Source organism: Myotis lucifugus, unplaced genomic scaffold, assembly GCF_000147115.1.
Source record: "Myotis lucifugus unplaced genomic scaffold, Myoluc2.0 scaffold_22, whole genome shotgun sequence".
Classification (NCBI taxonomy): Eukaryota; Metazoa; Chordata; class Mammalia; order Chiroptera; family Vespertilionidae; genus Myotis; species Myotis lucifugus.
This window is the reverse complement of record NW_005871070.1, coordinates 7,997,786-8,020,880: the sequence shown is the minus strand read 5'-3', so window position 1 is coordinate 8,020,880 and position 23,095 is coordinate 7,997,786. Positions and strand designations below refer to the sequence as shown.

At 35.9% G+C, this 23,095-nt stretch overlaps 2 protein-coding genes across 8 annotated transcripts in view; one reads left to right on the top strand and one right to left on the bottom strand.

Annotated features, from left to right (window-relative positions):
• AP4S1 (adaptor related protein complex 4 sigma 1 subunit) overlaps positions 1–16,261 on the top strand; it is a 66,374-nt gene extending 50,113 nt beyond the window's left edge. Inside the window, exon 6 of the mRNA XM_023751545.1 lies at positions 16,197–16,261. The gene's annotated coding sequence lies outside the window, so the exon portion shown is untranslated. The remainder of the gene's footprint in view (positions 1–16,196) is intronic.
• The window catches only part of HECTD1 (HECT domain E3 ubiquitin protein ligase 1), a 94,541-nt gene continuing 71,660 nt past the window's right edge, over positions 215–23,095 (bottom strand). For 4 of the 7 annotated variants that reach the window (XM_023751541.1, XM_023751538.1, XM_023751543.1 and 1 more), the window contains 18 exons: positions 22,075–22,176; positions 17,763–17,896; positions 16,269–16,391; positions 14,314–14,470; positions 12,971–13,193; positions 11,665–11,719; positions 11,272–11,454; positions 10,673–10,880; positions 10,496–10,581; positions 9,915–10,042; positions 8,611–8,812; positions 6,965–7,102; positions 5,654–6,261; positions 4,411–4,489; positions 3,730–3,823; positions 2,932–3,082; positions 1,280–1,424; positions 215–1,177 (listed from right to left, as the gene is read on the bottom strand). In XM_023751541.1, the coding sequence (XP_023607309.1) occupies positions 1,040–1,177; positions 1,280–1,424; positions 2,932–3,082; positions 3,730–3,823; positions 4,411–4,489; positions 5,654–6,261; positions 6,965–7,102; positions 8,611–8,812; positions 9,915–10,042; positions 10,496–10,581; positions 10,673–10,880; positions 11,272–11,454; positions 11,665–11,719; positions 12,971–13,193; positions 14,314–14,470; positions 16,269–16,391; positions 17,763–17,896; positions 22,075–22,176 (2,954 nt within the window). In that variant the 3' untranslated portion in view covers positions 215–1,039. The remainder of the gene's footprint in view (positions 1,178–1,279; positions 1,425–2,931; positions 3,083–3,729; positions 3,824–4,410; positions 4,490–5,653; positions 6,262–6,964; positions 7,103–8,610; positions 8,813–9,914; positions 10,043–10,495; positions 10,582–10,672; positions 10,881–11,271; positions 11,455–11,664; positions 11,720–12,970; positions 13,194–14,313; positions 14,471–16,268; positions 16,392–17,762; positions 17,897–22,074; positions 22,177–23,095) is intronic. The other 3 variants (XM_023751539.1, XM_023751542.1, XM_023751537.1) reach the window with 2 other exon arrangements.

Genomic DNA, 23,095 nt, shown 5'->3' with positions numbered 1-23,095 from the left:
GCTAACGAATACTTTAACACAGAACACAACAGTTGGATCACAATTAAGCATATGAACATATTTCTAGCTTTCCAGTTTCAGTAAGAATGTATAGAAAAATACATTTCTTCATGTAATAATTTTTTTTAAAAAGAAATCTCAATGATTCAAAATGAAAAGTATCTGGTTAAGTTCTCAAGTCTGGTGGTTGTAGTAAAATAGTCACATGACACAGTTTTATATGCTGCAAACATTTTAATGATTATTATTGAGCATACATTTTGGGAATTTTTTACTTCAAACTCCAACAAGTTAAATAAATGTTTATAATATACAAAGAAAATACAACCAAAAGTAAAATTCACTTTACGTGTGCCTGGCATCTAGACCAGTGTTTTCTAAATTTTTTCCCCTTGATATATCTTCATTTTTGAACTCACAGACACACTTAAGAATTTGATCTTTATAGTATGGCATATAGGAAATAAAAATATACTCCCACCTCAAGGAAATAAAAGGTTGTGCATGATTATATGCCAAACGAAGAGAAAACACTAGAATACTCTGATAGTGCAGGCATCATTAAAATGGGGAGAGAAAAAAAAGCTTGAATGCTCATTAACGCTCTATGTTTTAAGGTAGCAGGATTTTTGACCAAGTAGCTTAAAAGCCAGCAAAACAGGGATCAGTGATGGCAACTGTAGTGTTTGAAGTACGAAATGACAAACTTTACACAAATACACTGTTAGAAATTTACCAGTGAACACTGAAGATCTCAGAAGCTGCTCTTTGGAACAGTCAAGTAGGACCACCTTATTCCAGTCACATAAGCCCTTGCAGCAACACAGTGTTCTGTGCTATGTACTTGCTGGCTGGGTAGTTAAAGGATTTGTTTTGTCATTAGCAGCTAACAAACTTATTCCACGTTTTTAAAGCCTTAACGGTGGAAAAAAAGGCAAGTGTCATTAGCGTGGAGGATCATATACTTCTCTTCACACAAACACAAGAGGCTTCACTAGTATTTTAAAAGTCTCTGATGTCTCCCATTGCACTTCAAAGCTCAATTGAGATGAAAGCCTTTTTCCATTGTAGCAGCTAGAAGGCGCTCTCTCATGATTTCTTCCGAAGAATATTCCGGCAACTTTAGATAATGCACACATGTATTCACTGATGGATAGCTTGCATCAGTAGCATCAACCTACAGACAGAAAATTGAAAATAACAAAAGACCATGCTTTTGAATATTTTTCTTTCAATCCTTAAATAATTAACTGGATTCCCCATTAACTAGAGTTTGTACCTTGCGTACGACCGTGAGTCTGGGATGCAGGTTAGCCAGTCCACCTGGGGGCAGAGTTGAGCAACCAGTGGTAAACTGCAGGAATGCTTTCCTTTCATCTGAAGACATGCCACATAACACCCTCACAAACCTCAGGAAACCAGGGCTAAAGGGAGAAAAGTATAGTTATACTAATTTGAAAGCTGATTGAAATGAAAAACACTATCACTACTTTGTAAGCCAGCAATAACCCCCCAAAACAATATCCACAAAACAGCACTGACCAGAAACTCTTAGGTAAGTATGAGATGAAATGACACAAACTACTTTAAAAATATCCTTCAAGACTCTCTTGGACTCAGTAAGAACTGAAACAATGATGGAGTATAGGAATCAAACATATAATAAAGTCAGCAAATCAGAAAAGCTCAAAATACACTTGCAGAACTTATCCAAATATGCCTAAATTATCAAAGTGGATCTGAAATAATCCATTCTTGTTACACTGAAATAAACTACCACTATAGTAGACCAAAACATGGATGAATTTCATGATCATAATGTTAAACAAAAAGAAGACATACCTTAAAGAATATATATCTGCATGATTTCATTTATTAAAGTTCAAAAGCAAGCAAAATAAATCAACAGGAATAGTGATTGAATGACTAGAGAAGAATATGATAGAGAAGGGATTTCTGGAATTGTTTCTTATTCTGGGTGCCATTTCTAGAATTGTGTTTATTTTGTGAAAATTTTCCAGGCAATACATGCAATTTGTGCACTTCTGTTAACACTTCAATAAAACGTTTACTTTAAAAATGTTAGGTAAGCAATGTCATTTAGTTTTAAAAAATTCATAATATTCTCTCATTTACATTAGTTTGGAAGTTTTTTTAAAAAGTACTATAAGACTTTGCAGTCTTTAAAATGTCAGTGATATGAAAAAAATTAGTTGAGGAACTGTTCTAGATTAAAAACCTATCACAACAAAATGCAATTTCCTGGTACAGGAGGTACAGGGCTGATGGAGTGCTATTGAGTACATTACTCAAATATGGATGATAGATCAGTTAATAGTATAGCAGTACCATGAATTTGCTAGCTAACTGCATACATGGGAGAATATCCATATTCTCAGGAAATGTACACTAAAGTATTAAGGAGTGAAGAGACATGATATATGCAACATATTCTCCAATGGTTCAGAAAAAATAGTGCACCTGTGTGTCTATACATATACACAGGTTTACTATGCGTGTGTGTGTGTGTGTGTGTGTGTGTGTGTGTGTAAAGCAGAATATAAAGAAATACAGAAAAATCTTAAAGACAAGTGGGGAATTCTTTCAACTATTCTATAAGTCTGAAATTATTTGAAAATAAAAGTTAATATAAAAACAATAAAGCCTAAAGGTTTACATTTTACCCAATTTTTAAAATAATGAACAATTAAAACAGGGTGAGAAAAGGAATTTTAACATTAGGCAAGACTCTACTGTGTTTTTGTGTAAACTCATTCTTATTAATGGATATGCATCTTGGTAATGGTGAGTCTTAACTGCTTTTCTCACTTACTTTATAAATATAATTCAGAGTCAAAGTTCTTTAGAGATCATCTACCACATGATTTGGGAACATAAATACTTTTATTTTAGAAAACAACCAACACATACCTATCACGTGTATAACCCAACTTAGGCTCAGTATAATTGATAATATCCTCTGCTGCCCAGGATGGCGACTGGTTTCCACAAAGAATCATTTGGACTTCTTCATGGCTGAAGGAACTTAATTTCTCCATTGGAAAAACTTTATTAAATCCATCTACATTATGTACAAAGCAAACAAACAAAATGCACAATTCAGTTTCTAAACTATAATTTTAAAATACCAAATTTCAAATCAAATTATAAATAAATGTTTGAAAATATATATAAATTAAGATAGCTTGTCAAAACTGTGTTAGGATTAAAATATAAAAATCTCTGCTTAATTAATAATGTGAACAGAGAGAATATGCAGTCACTATGGTCAGTAACCAAATTCTAAAAATTTTCCATTGTGTCATACAAGACAACCAAAACTATATTCCCATTTTCAAAACCAGTAAGTTTTGAAAACAGTCTATATATATTTTGCTTTAATCTTCAACCAGAAGAATTTAATTCTAACATGGTTTAATTCATCCTGGTCCATATAATGTGGAAAGAATGCAACCTTATGGTCACTAACAAATGAAGAAATGGAGCCAATGGTGGGTCCCCATTACTCAGAAGGAGCAAGCTGAGGGTATACTACATCTTGCAAATGTTCCAACCTGTTCTAGGTCCTGTGCAGGACCTAACTATCTGGAAGACAAAAACTAGAGGTCATATCTGCAGATTACCAGCAATTCCTGACCACAGACATGCCTTAATTTCAACTCTCTCAAAGTAAAAGGAGAGGGATTAAGCTAGAGACTTAAAAATTACCTCTAAAGGCTTCCATCTGCTTCTGAATACCCGTATGCATACAAAAGTCAAATATCAAATCCACATATTCTTCTGCATTATCCATTGTTACCATCTGCAAAGGAAAATTTGCCAACATTATAGTTAATATCTAGGAAAATTTCAGTAGCGCCTAGTACAACTGGCTTCAGTAAAAGGATGATTCTGAACTTAAAACTGTATCAAGCCTGGCCTGTGGGATTCAGCTGCTGAGTGTCAACCCATGTACCAGGTTGCCGGTTCGATTCCCGATTAAGGCCTATGACCAGGTTGCAGACTCAATACACAGCAGGGAGTGTGCAGAAGGCAGCCAACCGATGTTTCTCCTCATCGATATTTCGATCTCTCCCTCTCCCTTCCTTTCTCTCTAAAATAAATAAATACGCCCAGCCAATGTTGCTCAGTGGTTGAGTGTCGATCTATGAACCAGGGGGTAATGGTTTGAGTCCAGGTTAGGGCACATGCCCGGTTGCAGGCTGATCCCGTGTAGGGCGTGCAGTAGGCAACTGATCAATGAATGATTCTCTTTCATCACTGATGTTTCTCTCTCTCTCTCTCACTCTCTCTTCCTCTCTGAAATCAATAAAAACGTGTTTGAAAAAAAATAAGTAAAAACATATCCTCAGCTGGATTTTAAAAAAGTATCAAAAGCAAAATTTTTACCTCATCTTCACCACTTGGCTTGAGATCCACAGCTGTAAAACCATATATTCTTGAGGAAGGGCAAAACTGGAAATTTAAACTGGAAGGACAAATAAGGATTAAATTAACACGTGTCTACCGCTGGTATTTAATTTTTATAACACCGCTGCCAAAACTCTGAACCCCAACTTCTCAAGCAACGTCACTGTACTTAGCTTAGATATTAAGTATATAGCACTCATAAATGCAAACCCTGTACACAAAAACTATTAGGACAAACCTGTTCCCAAACCTGGCTTTGAAAAGACTGCATAAAACCACCACCTTTCCATATTTCATTTTCCCCATATGGCACAAAATGAATGAACTAAACATTTTTGCAGTGAATTATGACATGTTTATAAGATTTTTTAATTGTTCTTTTGCAGGAAGGAACTATTGCTTCACTGATGTTATTCATGCTGTGCCACCCACCATTAAACCCTGAATATAAGGGAGGGAGGAAAAGCAAGCCTTATAGTCAACCCAAAATCATAGTAAAATATACCGAGGCTAGAATAATTATATATATACTAGAGGTTCAGTGCACGAAAATTCGTGCACTGGGGGCAGGGGTCCCTCAGCCTGGCCTGACCCCTCTCACAGTCCAGGAGCCCTCAGGGGATGTACTACTGATGGCTTCCCTCTGTGGGAAGCAACCGGGCCAATAAGGGGAAGGCACCACCCCCATCACCCAGCTGCTGCTACCACTGCCAGCCCTGACAGCCACGGTGGCTGCCGGCCCTCCTTGGCCCTCGCAGCAGCTGCCGCTTTGTCCAGAAGGATGTCCAGAAGACATCCGGTCTATCTAGTCTAATTAGCATATTATCCTTTTATTAGTATAGATATAAAATAATAGAATTTTATCAAAAGACCTGCAGCATGTGAGTTAGTTAATGCAGCCACTGGGGATAAGGCTTACTCACAAAGCAAGCTACTTTGAGCTTTGCCAAGTAGGCTATTTATTAATTAGCTAATAAATTTGTCAAAATATTTTTGGCTTTGGACTTTTTTCACAGAAGATACATACATTTATCACATTTGACAAATCAGATAATCTTTCAGAGGTCTATTGATATAGCAAATCGAAGGTTCAAATCAATAATCAATATTTCCTATAGCATATTATTGTTCTTAACAGGCTTACTCATATATTGTAAATTAGTGGGACAAAAAAAACAAAAGCTTTAGAACTTAGGTTGAAGAATGTTTATATAAAGCTTACCCTAAATCCTCTATACTAAGTGGAGGCCCAGATCCTGATGGATTTTTCAGCACTAATTCCTGTAATTTTGTGTTCTTCTCATCTTCCGAAAGAGCTTTGTTGCTTAAAATCTGGCGCCTCTTGATAGCAAGGTCTTTAATTTCTTTTAAAAATCTGGCTCTGTGTGGGTTTACTAGTTCAAAGTCTTCCCAAGTTAAAATTCCATTAAACCAAGCTGGAGGTTTGGGTTTGGGAGGATCCAGAATAAACTCTGATTTTGAATCCTCTTCAAAGCTTCCTACAGAGAGTGAATCATGACCTTCTTCTGTAGAAGCTTCAGACTGACTCTCAGTACAATGTAAGTCTCGATCACCTCGTGACTCATAAATGAGTTTACTGATATTGCTTTTAATGTCACCCATACACATAAGTTTAAAGAAAGGTTTGGAAATAGGTAAGTCCACAAGTCTGTTGTCTTGAATGCATTTGGCCAAGAAAATTCCAAGGAAATGAAAGAGTTTTGTGATCCTTTCAAGTTCATCACTATCTTGTGGAAATGGTGCCGTGAACAGTCCACATGATCTCTGCACATAGTATCCAGGAGGTTTCAACCCACCTCCAAGATCAACCTAATTTTTTAGAGGGAGAAATGTAAATAAAATTAAAGATCTATAAATAGTAAACATCTTCAATTTAGCTATCTAAAAGTATATATACATTTTATTAAATTATTTTTTGTGACTAAATATTATCCTTTAAAAACATTTAGTAATAGCAAGATTATTGAATAACTAAAGGACTGGTGCATGAAATTCGTGCATGGGGGGGGGGAGGGGGGGAGTGTCCCTTCAGCCGAGCCTGCACCCTCTCCAATCCCGGACATCCCCCTCACAATCCTGGACCGCTGGCTCCTAATCGCTCACCTGCCTGCCTGCCTGGTCACCCCTAACTGCCTCCCTCCCCCACCACGCTGGCCTGGTCACCCCCAACTGCCTCCCCTCTGCCGGCCTGGTCACTGCCAACCTCCTCTTCCCCCCCCCCCCGCCCCGCTGGCCTGGTCTTTCCAACTGACCCCGGCCAGCCTGGTCGACCCTCACAGCCCCCCCTCCAGCCTGGTCGCCCCACGCAGCCTGCTGTTCATTCATTTGGTCATCTCTCACTAACCCCCTACCAGCCTGGTCATAGGCAGCCATCTTGTGAGGGCGTGAGGGTCAATTTGCATATTACCGCTTTATTATATATAGGATAAATTAAGATTCAAAAACCCAGCATTTGTTAACACTTTCTAAAAGCAAAATCACAAATCAAATCAAAAAATGAAATAAATCTTACCTGGCGAGATTCATCATCTGGAAAGTTATCATCACAGAGCCAAGTTCCCAAGTCAGTTCTCTGGAATTCTGCTGCCACCAGAGCATAAAACTCTAATGTGGGTCCCAAGCCAGTTCCTTCTTCTCCTAAAAATTCAACCTAAAATATGAACCAAAAAAATAGGGAGAAGTGAGCTTAAATGATCCCATTCTTGCCAAAATTAGTCATTTCCAATCCAGTAATATACCTGTTTTATAGCAGCAGTATAATATAAGCAACACGGAAGTTTTTTTCATGTTTATTGTACACTATTACATTTAAATACTATGGTGAGCATTCATAAATTTACTTCTCTCAACAACCCTACAAAATAGATTGCAGTAATTTCTCTCTATTCCTGGGGGAATATGTTCCAAGATCCCCAGTGGGTGCCTAAAACCATGAATAGTACCAAACCCTATATATACTATACTTTTTTCTATATATAACTTACCTATGAAAAGTTTAATTTGTAAGCACAATAAGAGATTAAACAGTAATAAAACAATATACTATAATAAAAGTTATGTGAATGTGTCTCTCTCAAGAGACAGTTTCTAAGTGACTAACAGACAGGTAGCCTATACAGCATGGATACACCAAACAACGGGATGATTCACAGACAGCATAATATTGCATCAAGTTCAGAATGAGGGCAATTTAAGTTATAAATTGTTTATTTCTGAAATTTTCCATTTGTTAATGTCGGACTGCTATTGACCGAGGGTAACTGAAACCATGGAAAGTGAAACCTTGGATATGGGTGGACTACTATATCATCTCCTTTTTCAAAGAAGGAAACCAAATTTCAGATAAAGAGATTACTAGTAAATCATTTGCTCGAGGAAATGATGGTATACAGATTTGTATGTGTCTATCTAACACCAAAACCTAAACTTTTCCACTTATTTCTGACTTTAGGCAATCACTTTAAAGGTTTTATCCATACTCTACCTGTTCAAAAATGCTTTATTTTAAGGCAGCCTTCAAAAACACACAGTGCAAAGTAAAACTAAATAAATAAGGTTAGAGGAATATAATGATAGAAAGTATAAGCCTTATATATTTTCTAGAGATATATTTGCTGTGATCAGTCTGTGATCCAAAAGATAAACCAGCAAATCTGCTGACAGGAGAGATATTTCTTCCATTATCCCTCATAAAATAAATAATATGTATGTAACATATAATCAACAATGCCCACAACAGCATCTCAATCGTAAATGTATTGAACTTCATACTGCCATTTATTATAACATCTCTAAATATAGACCAATTTTATAGTACCAAGCACAATTTAAGTGAAACAATATTATAAAACAATGTGCTCTAGAAATAGAGATATATATCTAATAGCATAGCTTAATATAAAGGTAACATTTAGGTATAAAAAAGAATCCTTTGCGAGTACTATTATTTGGTCCAGGTTTTGTTAATAAATAGATGAAGCACCTCCCCATCTCAAGAGTGAAGATCTCTGTTGCTTGTTAAATCACAAGATCCTGACCCCTAAGGTGAGCTGACATCCTCTTATGAAAGATGCTCTGCCAGAGGAGGCCTTTGGAGAAAGGCGAGAGAAATTCCTCTTTAATTCTATCCAACCAGAACAGACTGGCTGGTTCTGTTACCTCAAGAACTGATTTCCGGTCTGCATGTATTTGCATAACGTTCTCAGCCCATTCCATCAGCGATTCACCACGTGGAACTTTTACTCTCTCATGCTTGAGACGACCAACTCGAAACTCTCCAGGATCATCTCGCCTTACACTACTTGTGGTCCTTGTTCTTTCCACAGTGGCTTCACGTCGGTTTTGTAACCACACTATTGCTCTGAAATAGAAAAAAAATCTATGTAACTGCAACATACAGCAACAGCTGAATGTACAACTAAACCAGTACATAAAACTACAAACAAACATTTCCTAACTATCAGTCCGTTGAGACCTTGCTTCCAAGTGTGAACAGAAATCATATTACTCTGTTTAACTCAAATGCACTCTAATAAACTCTTATTTTAAAAAAATGGTAGTCTGATTTCAAAACATTTTCTTTTTAATGCACAGCAAACCCATCTAAGGTGGGAGAAAGAATCTTAAGCTAAGAATAAGATGAAAGATCCACTGTCATGTGTGTTATGACTTTTTTGGCAATCACAGGCAACTCAGGTAAGTACTTTGGAGAATCAATTTCCTCATCTATAAAACAGAAATCATAAATAATGCCATTTATCGCACTAGGTCTGTAGTTCTGTGTGTACAAATGCTTTGTAAATGGTATAAAATGATACAATTTAACTTATTAGGAAAACAAATAACTTCATTTGAAATTATAACTTTTTACATCCACTTTGAATAAGACAGCTACAACTTCCTACCCTCATGAAACTAGCACAGGGAGAGAGAAAAACAAAAATATTTAAGTAAAATATGTATTATATTAGATGGCCAGAAGGTAAATATATTCCAATGCTACCAAAGCTATTTGCAAGCATTTAATTTTGTATTTCTGGGAATTTCAGCAACTAATAATTATATACGCTACTTAAGAACTGTACAGTAAATGCTACCTGACAGAACACATTATGGTTGGCCCTCTGTATCCACGGATGCAGAACCCACAGATACAGAGTGCTAAGAGACGAGCACCCATGGATTTTAGTTTCCCCAGGGGTCCTGGAACCAATCTCCCATGGATACCAAGGGATGACGGTATTCCCAACCCACACTATTCCAAGAGATCAATTCATACCACTCCAAGATAGTATATATCCAACTAGAAACACAGTAACATTTAAATGTTGACAACTCTTTTAAGAAAAAAAACAAGATAATATATTCCCTTCATTAGTCTTGATATAAAGTATATTAGTACATTCTGAGCTTACTTAACATTAAAAAAATATTCTGAAAATATAAAAGGATACACTTCTTACCTTGACGCACCAAATGCAGTACATGTAAAATAAAGTTGTCTAGTGTCAAATGGTATTAGAAAAGGACACTTGCTGGTTAATTGTTCACACCAATCTGGCAGAGCCCCACTTGCCAATGCCAATGGTTCCTGCAAGTTAACAAAAAACAATATCTTAGGGTAATTATTTAAAAAGACAAAAGGAAGTCAATTTTTCTTAAATATGTTTTTTATTTATTTTGGAGAGGAAGGGCGCGAAATAGAGATAGAAACACAGGTGAGAGGGAAACATCAATCACCTGCCTCCTGCATGCCCCCTACTGGGGATGGTGCCCGCAACCCGGGCAATGTGCCCTGACCAGGAAACGAACCAGTGATCTCTCCTTTCATAGGTGAATGCTCAACCACTGAACCATACCAACTGGGCAGGAGTCAATTCTTATGTGTAATTAAAGAAATTAATGCAATAGAGCATGTGACCCAAACTATTGGATCAGAGGGAAGGGAGAGATGGTAGGAAGTCTAGTAAAGGAATAAGAGGCAATACTTTGAAAGTCCAATGATGACAGATTGAAGAGTTTAATAACTATCTGTTATTATTACCTCAATCTGCTGCAAAATTTTTGTTGTGATTTTTTTGCTAGTGAATTCATCTGGTGGGAAAGTAAACTGAGGCTGCTCATCACCTTCTGTAAAATCAATAAAATTAATAAAGTCAATAAAATATAAACGGACTTGCTTTTAAAAATGCCACAGAAATAAAACAAGGCTCTTACAAACCTTCTTGGGATATTCTTGAATAAGGGTCACTTGCAACTATATACAGAATACGCAGCAGCTGAAGGACATCTTCTACTCCACAAGAGTTCTGTCCATTCCCTGCTTTGGCCTGAGGTTGTTCTTTTGTCAAATTAAGAATATCACTACTTTGAAGAGTAGAAATGGCCCCCTGGTTTAAGCCAGACTTTGTTCCATGCTCACAAAAATCCTGAGGAAACAATTAGCAAAATTAGCTATTAATCATATTTTTAAGAAAAGCAATATATCATCCCATTAGCATTACTTTGAAAAGTCTAGAATTTTTCAAAGAATTGCCTTCTTTATAAATAAAACCAGTGTTACTAAAATAGAAAATTAATGTGTTCTAAACCATTAAATTCCCAAATAAAATAAAAATACTATAAAGCCAGTTAAAACTACGCACTTAGATTACAATATCATAAACCATATTTGAAGTTTTAGCATTGTCATATTGTTAATCCAACTTCCTTTTTTTTAGTATGTTCCAATAAACCTCCCTCCTTAAGAATCCTTAAAAGTTGCAAAACAAAGCACAAAGCCATTCCCAACCCAAACAGTGTTTTGATGCCAATATATACCTTATATGCAGCTATGAGCTGAGAACAATTTCTGTTTTTCCTAATACTTTTATTAGTGCCAGTTAATTTCCAGTGGCGCAGGAAAGCAGCATCTGCATTCTTCTGCAGGTAGGTTATCAAGTCATTCTTTGGTAATTCATCAGTGCCAAGGTACTGTTCCACATGCTCTATAGACCAACAACCCTACAATGGGAAAAACCAAATGTTGGCCTTTCCTGATTATAAAGTCTATGCTATTTCACATGCATTATCGAAGTTAACTTAAGATCATGCATTTAACCTAATTTAAAGGATTCCATGTTACTAATTTTTCCCTCAAATGTTCAGTTGAACAGTGTTAGTTTTCTTTTTCTTTAAATAGCCAATAAGACCCATTTTCTAAAAGTAACTTACCATTTTTTCCTTTTCCTTTTCCTTGTCAGAATCCTTCATTTCTCTGTACATGATTCTAAACATGAAGATATTATTCAAGTTAATTCATACATCAAATGATTTGTGGTTATTTCCAGTAATACTTGAGTTTTTCAGAAAATATATGAATGCTGCCATATGCTTACATTAAACATTGAACTCAGGGAGAACTTATGAGAAAAAAATGTTAATTTGTTAAATAGTGGAAAGTAACAGAAATCATATTCCTGAAAAAGAGTTATGGTTTATAAATTTAGCATTATTGCAGAGAAAACATACAATAAACCTGGAATATTTAAAAATATGAAGTAACATGTAACGCACTTGAGATAAAAACTGAATGTGGGGGAGGAGGTCGGAATTTGGCATGACGACCTTCTATTCTAACTCAAAGGACCTAGATTACTTTATTGGACATTAGATAAGATTATCAATGTTAAGAGAACAACAGAAAAATATACCAACAAAAGTAAAGTCAAATAAGAATTATATAATTACTTATTACTTATATAATACAAATATGTAGTAATATAACATAAAATATGTATATATTAATGATACAGTATAAAATGTTTTAATATAAGTAATAAATTACTATTATAGGTAATACTGAGTATTTTCCACATCACAGATTACTGAAACACTTTACATATATTAATTCATTGATTCCTCGTAAGCACTCTCACTTTATAAGATTAGGAAACTGAGGTACTAAAATGTTGTTAAACACACTGGCCCAAGTTCATTGATAATCATTTGTTGAATGAATGAATGAACAAAGATAGGTGGTAAACTTAACTCCCAGACCGCAAAACAAATAACAAATAACAAATATTTAGTATTTCATACACAATCCCAGTTAGAGGTCAACAATCTATTCTATATATATAAAAGCCTAGTATGTAAAGTGTCCCCTTGGGAGTTCGACCGACCGGGAGTTCGATCACTCACTATGACATAAGCTGACCATAAGGGGGTGGCACGGAATGAAGGAAGGCCCCGGCCGGCAGCCAGCAGCCACTAGGGACCCTATCCATGCACAAATTTCGTGCACTGGGCCTCTAGTTATTACATAAGGCACTAGTTTTGATTATTTCTAAAGTTCCTTTCAGTTGTGAACCTTAACCTTTCTACATCAGGAATCAAAAATGATCTTATATGTTCCTATAAACCAACAGACCAAAACCAAATCTTTTCTGTTCCTATAGTCCAAACATAGAAATACAATGCTTCTTGGCTTATATATTAAGAAAATATATACCTAAAAAATTAAATTAAAATCTCTTACGTGTATGTTGGCTCCCAAATACGCCTAAGTTTATCTGATTTCACATTGCCATTACAGGATAATTGAAGCAATTTTTGTACATAGTAAAAGATGGTTGATCTAAAATTGGTGAGGGGTAATTCAACCTCTCGAGTTGTTCCAAGACCTGTTACTTTCAAAGTGAGGGCTAATCGAGGTGATGGAGTACATTCTACTTCTTCCAAGAGTTCTGAATGAGGTGTTCCTAAAAGTATGAAAAGACATGAAAATCAATTACAGTACACTAAGACTCTGCACTAGGAGACAAGGCTATGTGAAATCTAAACCCTTCTGCCATATATATTGACTAACAATATCAGTTACTAAAGGCTCTACTGGCCTCAACATTTTCTCTTTTTTTCAAACAGGAATAATAGGTTACTTAAAGACAGAGAATACAGAGTAAAACTTATGCATATGAAACGAATCTCTCATTTTTATTAGGAAATATATGTTAACTATATGAATATTTTAAAGACATTTTACTTTTATAAATAAAAAAACTAAAATTATTGATATTTCTACATCCAGAGAAAAACCACATACTTTGGCTAATAACCTTTTGCTTATACTGAATGAGTGGGTTGTGAGGATGGACACACACACACACACACACACACACACGCACAAATAGTGTATTTGGTGGTGTATTCTCTTTTTTACTAGGACAGGAATCATTTCCTCATATCGTTAGATAAGGTATTATATTCACTGTATGACATCCCATTGTATCTTTAGTCAAATCCCCTTCTGACTCTGACCCTCCTGACTCCCTCTTATTAGGACACTGGTCTCAACCAGATAATCCAGGATAGTCTCCCCATTTCAAAATCTTTATTTAATCATATCTGCAAAATCTCTCTCGTCACATTAGGGTAACATCTTCTCAGATTCTGGAGGTTAGGATCTATACAATCTTTGGGGGGCCATTAGTGTATCTACCACATGCAAAATAGAGTTGCAAGAAATAAAGTTGCCACTGAGGCTGACTGACTCCGGAGGATCTAACTGAAACCTCGATATAGTTTTTCAAAGAAAAAAATGAAAAGGAATAATCCTTAGCAATTTTGATCCATTACAAAATAAAATACAAAGTATCCATCTTTAAATGAAGCCTTGCTTTTAAAATTACATAAGTACAAAACAGTGTTTTAAAAAGACTGTATCTTTTCCTTTTAAAAAATCTATTTTTTAAGGACTTGTGGCTGATATACAGTTTTTTCTTGAAAACTATTATTTATAACCTGTATATTAATTTTCTAATTGTGTATAATTACTTTGTTACTTATTAAAAATTAACTCACAAAAACTAAAATATACCGTACCTGGAGGTGGAATTTCTAGATCAGTTGTCTGTTGGACATTAGTACGACCCGGTCTAGGATCAAAAGCAGGAACCAAAGCAGAAAACTGCCGCTTTAGCACATAATCATCATCCCATGTCCTCCGGCGTCCTCCTTTAGTTTCATACTCTTCTTCTTCCTATAAAAATAAAATTTCTGCCTGGTCAGTATGGCTCAGTGGTTGAACATCAGCCCATGAACCAGAACAGGAGGTCACGGTTTGATTCTCAAACAGGGCACTTTTCTAGGTTGCAGGCTCGATACCCAGTAAGGGGCATGCAGGAGGCAGCCAATTGATGTTTCTCTCTCATCAATGTTTCTATCTCTCTATTCCTCTCCCTTCCTCTCTCTAAAAAATCAATAAAAATGTATTTTAAAAAATAAGTAAATAAAAATAAAATTCACAAATATTATAAAACTTCAGTATTGCCAAAGTGATGTGCTATCTATAAAGTAAGGTATATGGCCCTAGCTGGTTTGGCTCTGCAGATAGAGTGTTGGCCTGCGGACTGAAGGGTCCCCAGTTCGATTCCAGCCAAGGGCATATGTTCGGGTTACGGGCTCGATCCCCAGTGGGGGGCATGCAGGAAGCAGCCGATCAATGATTCTCTCTCATCAATGATGTTTCTATCTCTCTCTCCCTCTCCCTTCCTCTCTGAAATCAATTAAATTAAAAATAAAATAAGGTATATGTTTAAGTTCTTCTCTATAGCTATTACACTCCTTAGTTAGCCATATTTCTTAAGCACAAAATGAGCCTACACAGACATATATAGGTAGTACATACAGTTCTTAACAATTTAAGTTTATCAAAAGTAAGTTGCATTAGTGGTGGTTACAGAAATCTACATGCGATGAAATGACAATGAACCATATACATACATTGTACCAATGTCAATTTCTTGGTTTTCAAGTTGTACTCTAATTGGGTAAAGTGCACATAACACCTCTCTAAACTATCTGTGCATCTTCCAGTGAACCTATATTTATTTTTAAATAGGTGCTTTATTAAAAAATGTAAATTGTATTACATATTGAATTAGGTAAAAAAATACTATAATGCTTGGGAGTTGCTTTAAATTACTATGGGGCAAATCAAACATTTTGACAAAGCATTGATAACTGTTGAAGTCAAATGATGGGTCTTTGGGGCATCGTCATACTATTAGATTTCCTGCATATTTTAAATTTTCCATAATAAAAGCTATTTAATGAACACTGTCTCTTCTCCTTCACTTTTAATATCAACAAAAGAGAGATCAATGAACTGTAAATGTTGTAAATGTCTGTTGTAATAATTTTAATAATAATTATGTATGTAGTTGCACACACACATAGCCCCTTATATTTTGAACATATAATCGAAATTAACTTTTATAAAACAAATCAAACTGACATTTGACAGCTCTAGAGCCAGAATGTCTGAGTTTTCATCCTGGATCCAACACTTCTATGTGTGACCTTTAAAATCATCCTCTGAAGATTAGGACTAAAAGTAACTGTCAAACGGTTGTTGAAAGGACTGAAAATGTCTAGCACTCAATTAATAATCGGTAAATGTTAACAGACTAATATTACTACCTCTACTACTACTATGAAAACTAAGTCTTAAATAATAGCTATTAACTATTTTAGTATGTTTAAATAAAGGAGAAGGGTAAGAGAGTTTCAGGTAACAAGCCCCTATATGCATTATATCAGAGCAATCTGGACTCTATTTGGAACTTTATTGTTGAAAGTATTACATAGGTCCTCCTTTTCCTCCCCATTAACCTCTTTTAGCCCTCTCCCATCCTCCCCCGGGAAGTTTCTTTTTGTTAATTCCATTTTTTAACTCTCTCTCCTTTCCCTGTTTATTTTTCTAGACATTTTGGTTGATCCTTTACTGTGAAAGGGGAAAAAATACATCGTGGGGATGATAAACATGAAGATATTACCTGCTCCCCAATAGGTCGGCTCCCACCTCCAGCAGGAACCTGTGGTAGCTGTGAAGTGACAGCATGGTGCGTTACATCAGAGCGAGAGCCGGCTCGTCGCTGCAGGGATGGACGTCTCAGAATCTGATTTTTAAAAATATGTAGAGACATCTAATTATTTGATCCATATATATCCTTATTCAGCCTTGACTTGAAACTATCAACTCATATTATCAAAACTGTCATTAAAAACTTCATATTCATTAGCCATCTTCATAAAAGTTATAAAATGAATGTTTTAAATTCATCATGCATCATATATTAACGCCACAAGAAATATGCTGGCATACTGTTTCCCAAGCAACATACTAAAAGCATTTAAGTTCTTCACCCCATTAAAACTCAACTTATACCCTGGCCAGTGTTGTGTTGTGGTTAGAGCATCATCCCATGCACCGAAGGGTCTCAGGTTCAAATTCCAGGTCAGAGCATGTACCTGGGTTGCAGGTTTGCTTCCCGACCCCGTTGGGATGCATGTGGGAGGCAACCAATCGATGTATCTCTCACATCGATGTGTCTCTCTCCCTCCTCCCCACCTTTTCTCCCTTACACTCTCTCTAAAAATCAATGAAAAAAATATCTTTGGGTGAAGAGTAACCAAAAACACAACAAAAAACCCAAACACCACAACTTATGAAGCTTTTCAAAATCTAGTAACATTTCATTTTTAAAAAATAAAAAATATATACATTTAAATAAAGAGTATTTTCAGTCAAGAGTTCAATTCAAAGACTATCACAGTGGTTAAACACTGGGATTCTGGATCATACTGCAATGGCAAGTCACAGCTAAACTGGCAACACTTTTTCCACTTAACTCTTATTAATTAGGGTAAATTACTTCTTCTATGCCTATACTTCATAGCTCTGTATAAGGACTGATGAGAACAGATACTGCTTTCAAAACAGTAGACCCTGGGGTGAGGGTAGGGGGGTAAGAGATCAACCAAAGGACTTGTATGCATGCATACAGGCATGGTTAATGGACACAGATACTAGGGGGGTGAGGACATGTGCTGGGGGGTGAGAGTGGCCGGAGAGAGGTCAATGGGGGAAAAAAGAGACATATGTAATACTTTAAACAATAAAGAATTTAAAAAAACAAAAAACAGTAGACACTAAAAAATTCTATGTATAAATATTGCAGATGAACCATGAAAATTGTATTCTTTACGATTAGTGTTTTAAATCTGTTAAAATATGTGATATTGTAGTATTTTTCAAATATAAATAACCAACTTGTTTAGATACACAAATATTTGTCATTGTGTTACAACTGCCTTTTAGAAGAGAATCATAAATGCTCATATTAACAGCATTTTTCATAATTAACCACATTTTTCGTACTGGTACCATATTTCCTTGCTTCAAAGTTTAACCAGGACTTTGCTTTTTCTCTATTCGTTTCAATTATTAATATTTTATCTTAGTTAAGAGAATAGGGGACTCTCTCTACCATAACCTCCTCGTATTCCTGGTCCTCCTGATTGTCATCTTCATTTTCATCATCTTCCTCATCTGGCTCAGGCAAGTCCTCATCATCATCTAGCTCAGCTAACAGGGTACTGGCACGGCAGCTATCAAGAAAATCTAGAAAACAAAACCAACAACCTTACTCTCAACACAATTAACAAAGCCTAACAAAAAATCAACATGGGATAAAGAATGATCATAAACTAAATCCAAATCTACAAAACCATAATATAAAAGGTCAACAATATGGACTATGATAAAATATAACAATCATATTATCAATCTCTGCATAAGTCACAGTTAGCATAACATGTCAACAAATATCTACAGAGTACCTACAATGGGTCAAGAATTGTGTTAAGCACGAGATATATATACAGTTATGAGCCACATAGTTAAATTCAATATTTTCTGATGACATAATGATATAATTTTTCATATAGTACGTGAATAATGTTTCTTGGTGATTGGGATTGGGGTGGGCAGTTTTTATGGCTTTAGTCATTGAAACAGTTGTAATGAGTTTTATTTGGAGCTTTTTAAAAAAATACACATAAAGATGTTCATGCCTTCATTTCCAGTTGTAAATGTACTGGGCCATCCCAAAGATATTTCCAGATGCTAGACTTTGGAAGGAACATAGCCTGTTCACTTACATGCTCATGTTGTCGCTTACACGTGTATACTCTTTCTCTCTGTGATATATATATAAATAAAATAAATAAATAACTTCTATAGCTATACAGTCAAGTGCTGCATAATGTTTTGGTACAGTCAAGTGCTGCATAATGTTTTGGTCAACGACAGACCACATATTCAATGGTGGTTCATTAAGATTATAATGGAGCCCAGACACTGTGGCTCAATGGTTGAGCATTGACCTATGAACCAGGAGGTCATGGTTTGACTCCTGGTCAGGGCACATGCCCAGGTTGCAGGCTCGATCTCCAGTGTAAGGCGTGCAGGAGGTAGCTGATCAACGACTCTCTCTCATCATTGATATTTCTGTCTCTCTCTCCCTCTCCATTCCTCTCTGAAATCAATAAAAATATATATTTTTTAAAAAGATTATAATGGAACTGAAATATGCCTATCTCAACTGCCGTGTCATAGCACAATGCAGTACTCATGTGTTTGTGGTGATGCTGGTATAAACAAGTCTACTGCATTGCCAATATAACACATACAATTAGGGATAGTACATAATGCTTCATAATGAAAATAAATGAGTATGTTACTGGTTTATGTATATACTCACCATATGCTTTTTATTATTATTGTAGAGTGTAATCTTTCTACTTACAAAAAAAAAGTTTGCAGTAAAACACTGTGCCATGTTACACCAGCAGCAGCCTCATATATCTCATGTTTAACACATCTCTTGATTGATCATTTTCTCTTGTGCTCGATTTAACTCGTGTTTTATGAATTCAGTATAACCTAAGTGTACAGTGTTTATAAAGTATACAATAGCGTAAATAATGTCATAGGCCTTTACATTCACGCATTCACTCACCACTCACTCAATGACTCAGCCAGAACAATTTCTAGTCCTGCAAGTTCCATTCAAGTGCTCTATGCAAGTGTACCATTTTAAAAATCATTTGTACCATATTTTTACTATACATTTTCTACATTTACATGTTTAGATACACAAATATTTTTCATTGTGTTACAACTGCCTACAGTATTCAGTACAGTAACATCTGTACAGGTTTGTAACCTGGAGCAATAGGATATACCATACAGCCTAGGTGTTTAGGAGGCTATAGACCAGTGATGGCAAACCTTTTGAGCTCGGCGTGTCAGCATTTTGAAAAACCCTAACTTAACTCTGGTGCCATGTCACATATAGAAATTTTTTGATATTTGCAACCATAGTAAAACAAATATTTATATTTTTGATATTTATTTTATATATTTAAATGCCATTTAACAAAGAAAAATCAACCAAAAAAATGAGTTCGCGTGTCACCTCTGACACGCGTGTCATAGGTTCGCCATCACTGCTATAGACCATCTAATTTTGTGTAAGTACACTGTCATGATTGTACAAGGATGAAATGCTTAATAATGCATTTCTCAGAATGTATCCCAGTTAAGTAGTACATGACTACTGTTGTAAACAGAATAGACAAGATTTGAGCCCCCTGGAACTACAGGGGAAACAGACATTTAAAAAGTATACAAATGAATATATTAATATGAACTATAAAAGATCTTATGAGGGAAAAGAACAAGGTAAGTCAATCAGAGAGATCTTAGCTATGTGACCTGGCAAGTTACTTAATGACAATTACTACTTAAGGATTATACACTATATTCCGAAAGAACATACAAAAGAGAATTTATAATTATTTAGTAGATACGTACATCTGCAGACCTCTGAACCAAATATATTTTAAGCCTAATAATTATATAAAACTAAAAATTTAATGCCTTTCACTGAATGACTAGAAGAAAGAGGCCTGATACTATATTCAACTAGTTTCTAAGATACACAGTTTTTAGCACTTTAATATTCTGAAATCAGAATGCATGTTACAAGCAATGGCAAGTCACAGCTAAACTGGCAACACTTTTTCCCTTAGTGACATAAAATAATGGTGTCTCTTATAACAATGGCATCTTAAATTTGATGAAATATATTACCCCTAACACATATGTTACCCCTACAATTTAGGCAGTGGTTCTCATAAACATGATGAGATAGCAGTATACATAATTACATAATAAATCATTTCCACTTTTGGTTCATTTTTAAAGGAAAATCATCTAACTTTATATATATATATACATACATACATACACACACACACACACATACATATGTGTTTGTGTTACAATTCACTGAAGTCAGATTTTTTTAAGTCATCTACCCTTTTTTATCAGAGTATAAGAATGTTTTAAAAAGCTCCATAAATTTCATAGATTTGACCATCACAGAATCAAATTATGGTCCTCAAAGTGTAAAAAGTAAACATTTGTATATACAGAAATTATTTTATAAGACAGATATTACTGTGAGCCTTCATAGCAGCACTTTTATAGTCCTCTAGTTTTTGGAATATAGAAAAGGAAATTTTAATCATCTAACAATTTTTAAAAGGCAACAAGGAGCCCTAACTCTTTAATATTCTCTCCCATTAGCATACCCACAACCTTCTCAACCTTCAAATAATAATGAATTAAAGCCTGACTTTAACACATTAAGAAATAGTTTTTCTCCGTGAGAAAAACTGAAGTGGAAAATAGCTTTTCAATAAATGTACAATACTTGGAAATAATAATAATCATCTTCATTTGCTACCTACACATTTAAAAGATAAAGTAAAAAAGAGAAATGTAATGTTTTTCCTAAAACCATACATCAGAACCAATTCTTAGCTTGGAATAGGAGGCCACATTTTCAGAAAGAAAGAAAACATTATAATGAGATACATAAAATAATACTTAAAATATTATCTTTATATACATTTTCTTATATTTGAAATTAATAACAGTAATTTTTTTTAAACATACTTTTTTACTGATTTCAGAGAAGGAGAGGAAGAGAAATAGAAACATTAATGATGAGAAAGAATCATTGATCAGCTGCCTTCTGCATGCCCCACACTGGGGAGCAAGCCAGGGACCTGACCAGGAATTGAATCACGATCTTCTAATTCAGAGGGCAACTCTCAACCACTGAGCAACACTGGCTGGTCAACAAGAGTAATTTTTTAAAAACAGGCATGCCCTGTCTGGTGTGACTCAGTTGGCCGGAACATCATCGTGTACACCCAAAGGTGGTGGGTCTGATTCCCAGTTAGGACACATACCCAGATTGCAGATTCCATCCTCAATAGGGGAATGTACACAAAGCAACCAATTAATTATTTCTCTCTCACATTTATGTTTCTCTCCCCTCACCCCCCGTCTCTGTCTCTCTCCCCGTACCCTCTCCCTTCCACTCTCTCTCTAAAAATGAATGGAAAAAAAATTCTCACTCCTCAAGCAAGGATTAAAAAAATAATGCCTGTCCAGTGTTGTTCAATGGTTGAGCACTGACCCCTGAACCAGGAGGTCATGGATCAAGTCAGGGCTGCGGGCTCCATCTCCAGTGAGGGATGTGCAGGAGGCAGTCCACTGATGATTCTCTCTCATCATTAATGTTTCTGTCTCTCTCTCCCATTCCCAGTAATCAATTAAAAAAAATAATAACAACAACAGCCCTTGCTGGTTTGGCTCAGTGGGTAGAGCGTCGGCCTGTGGACTGAAGGGTCCCGGGTTCAATTCCGGTCAAGGGCATGTACCTTGGTTGTGGGCACATTCCCAGTAAGGGATGTGCAGGAGGCGGCTGATCGATGTTTCTCTCCCATTGATGTTTCCGACTCTCTGTCCCTCTCCCTTCCTCTCTGTAAAAAATCAATAAAATATATATTTAAAAAAAATAATAAAAAAAAAAAAATAACAACAATAAAATAAGAAAAAGAACAGGCAATGTGATCAAGGATCTGTGTAAAGGGTATTCCAAAACAATGATGGGAGTGCAATTCAGCAATTACTCTGTTAGGAATTTACCCTAAGGAAATACACAATAATATGGTTCAAAGATGCTCATTCATAACCATGTTTATGTTAATAAAAACTGTAACTTAGCCCTAGCTAGTTTGGCTCAGTGGATAGAGCATCGGCCTATGGACTGAAAGGTCCCGGGTTCGATTCAGGTCAAGGGCACATGCCCAGGTAGTGGGCTCGATCCCCTGTGGGGGGCATACAGGAGGCAGCCAGTCAATGATTCTCTCTCATCATTGATGTTTTCATCTCTCTCTCCCTCTCCCTTCCTCTCTGAAATGAATAAAAATATATTTAAAAAAACAAAAACTGTAACTTAAATAACCAAAATGGAGAATTTATTAAACAATGATCATATAGTCAAATAGTGGCATATTTGGCAGCCATTTCAAATAGTAGAAACTCACAGAACAATGTGAAAATGTTTCACAATGTATTGAGAGAAACGAGCTGTCTGGAAAAGACATAATCGCTTTTTGTTTAAAAAGAGAGAACATACACCTCAAATGGTATCTATATATATAAAAGCCTAAGTGACCGCTTGACTGTTCACTATGATGCGCACTTACTACCAGGGGGCAGATGCTCAATGCAGGAGCTGCCTCTTGGTGGTCAGTGTGCTCCCACAGTGGGAGCGTTGCTCAGCTGACCGGGATTACTGGGGCTGGGATGAGCAGGAGCGGCTCCTCCCTGGATCCCTGCAGGCCATGCCAAGGGACCTCCTGGTGCACGAATCCCTGCACTGGGCCTCTAGTGTAT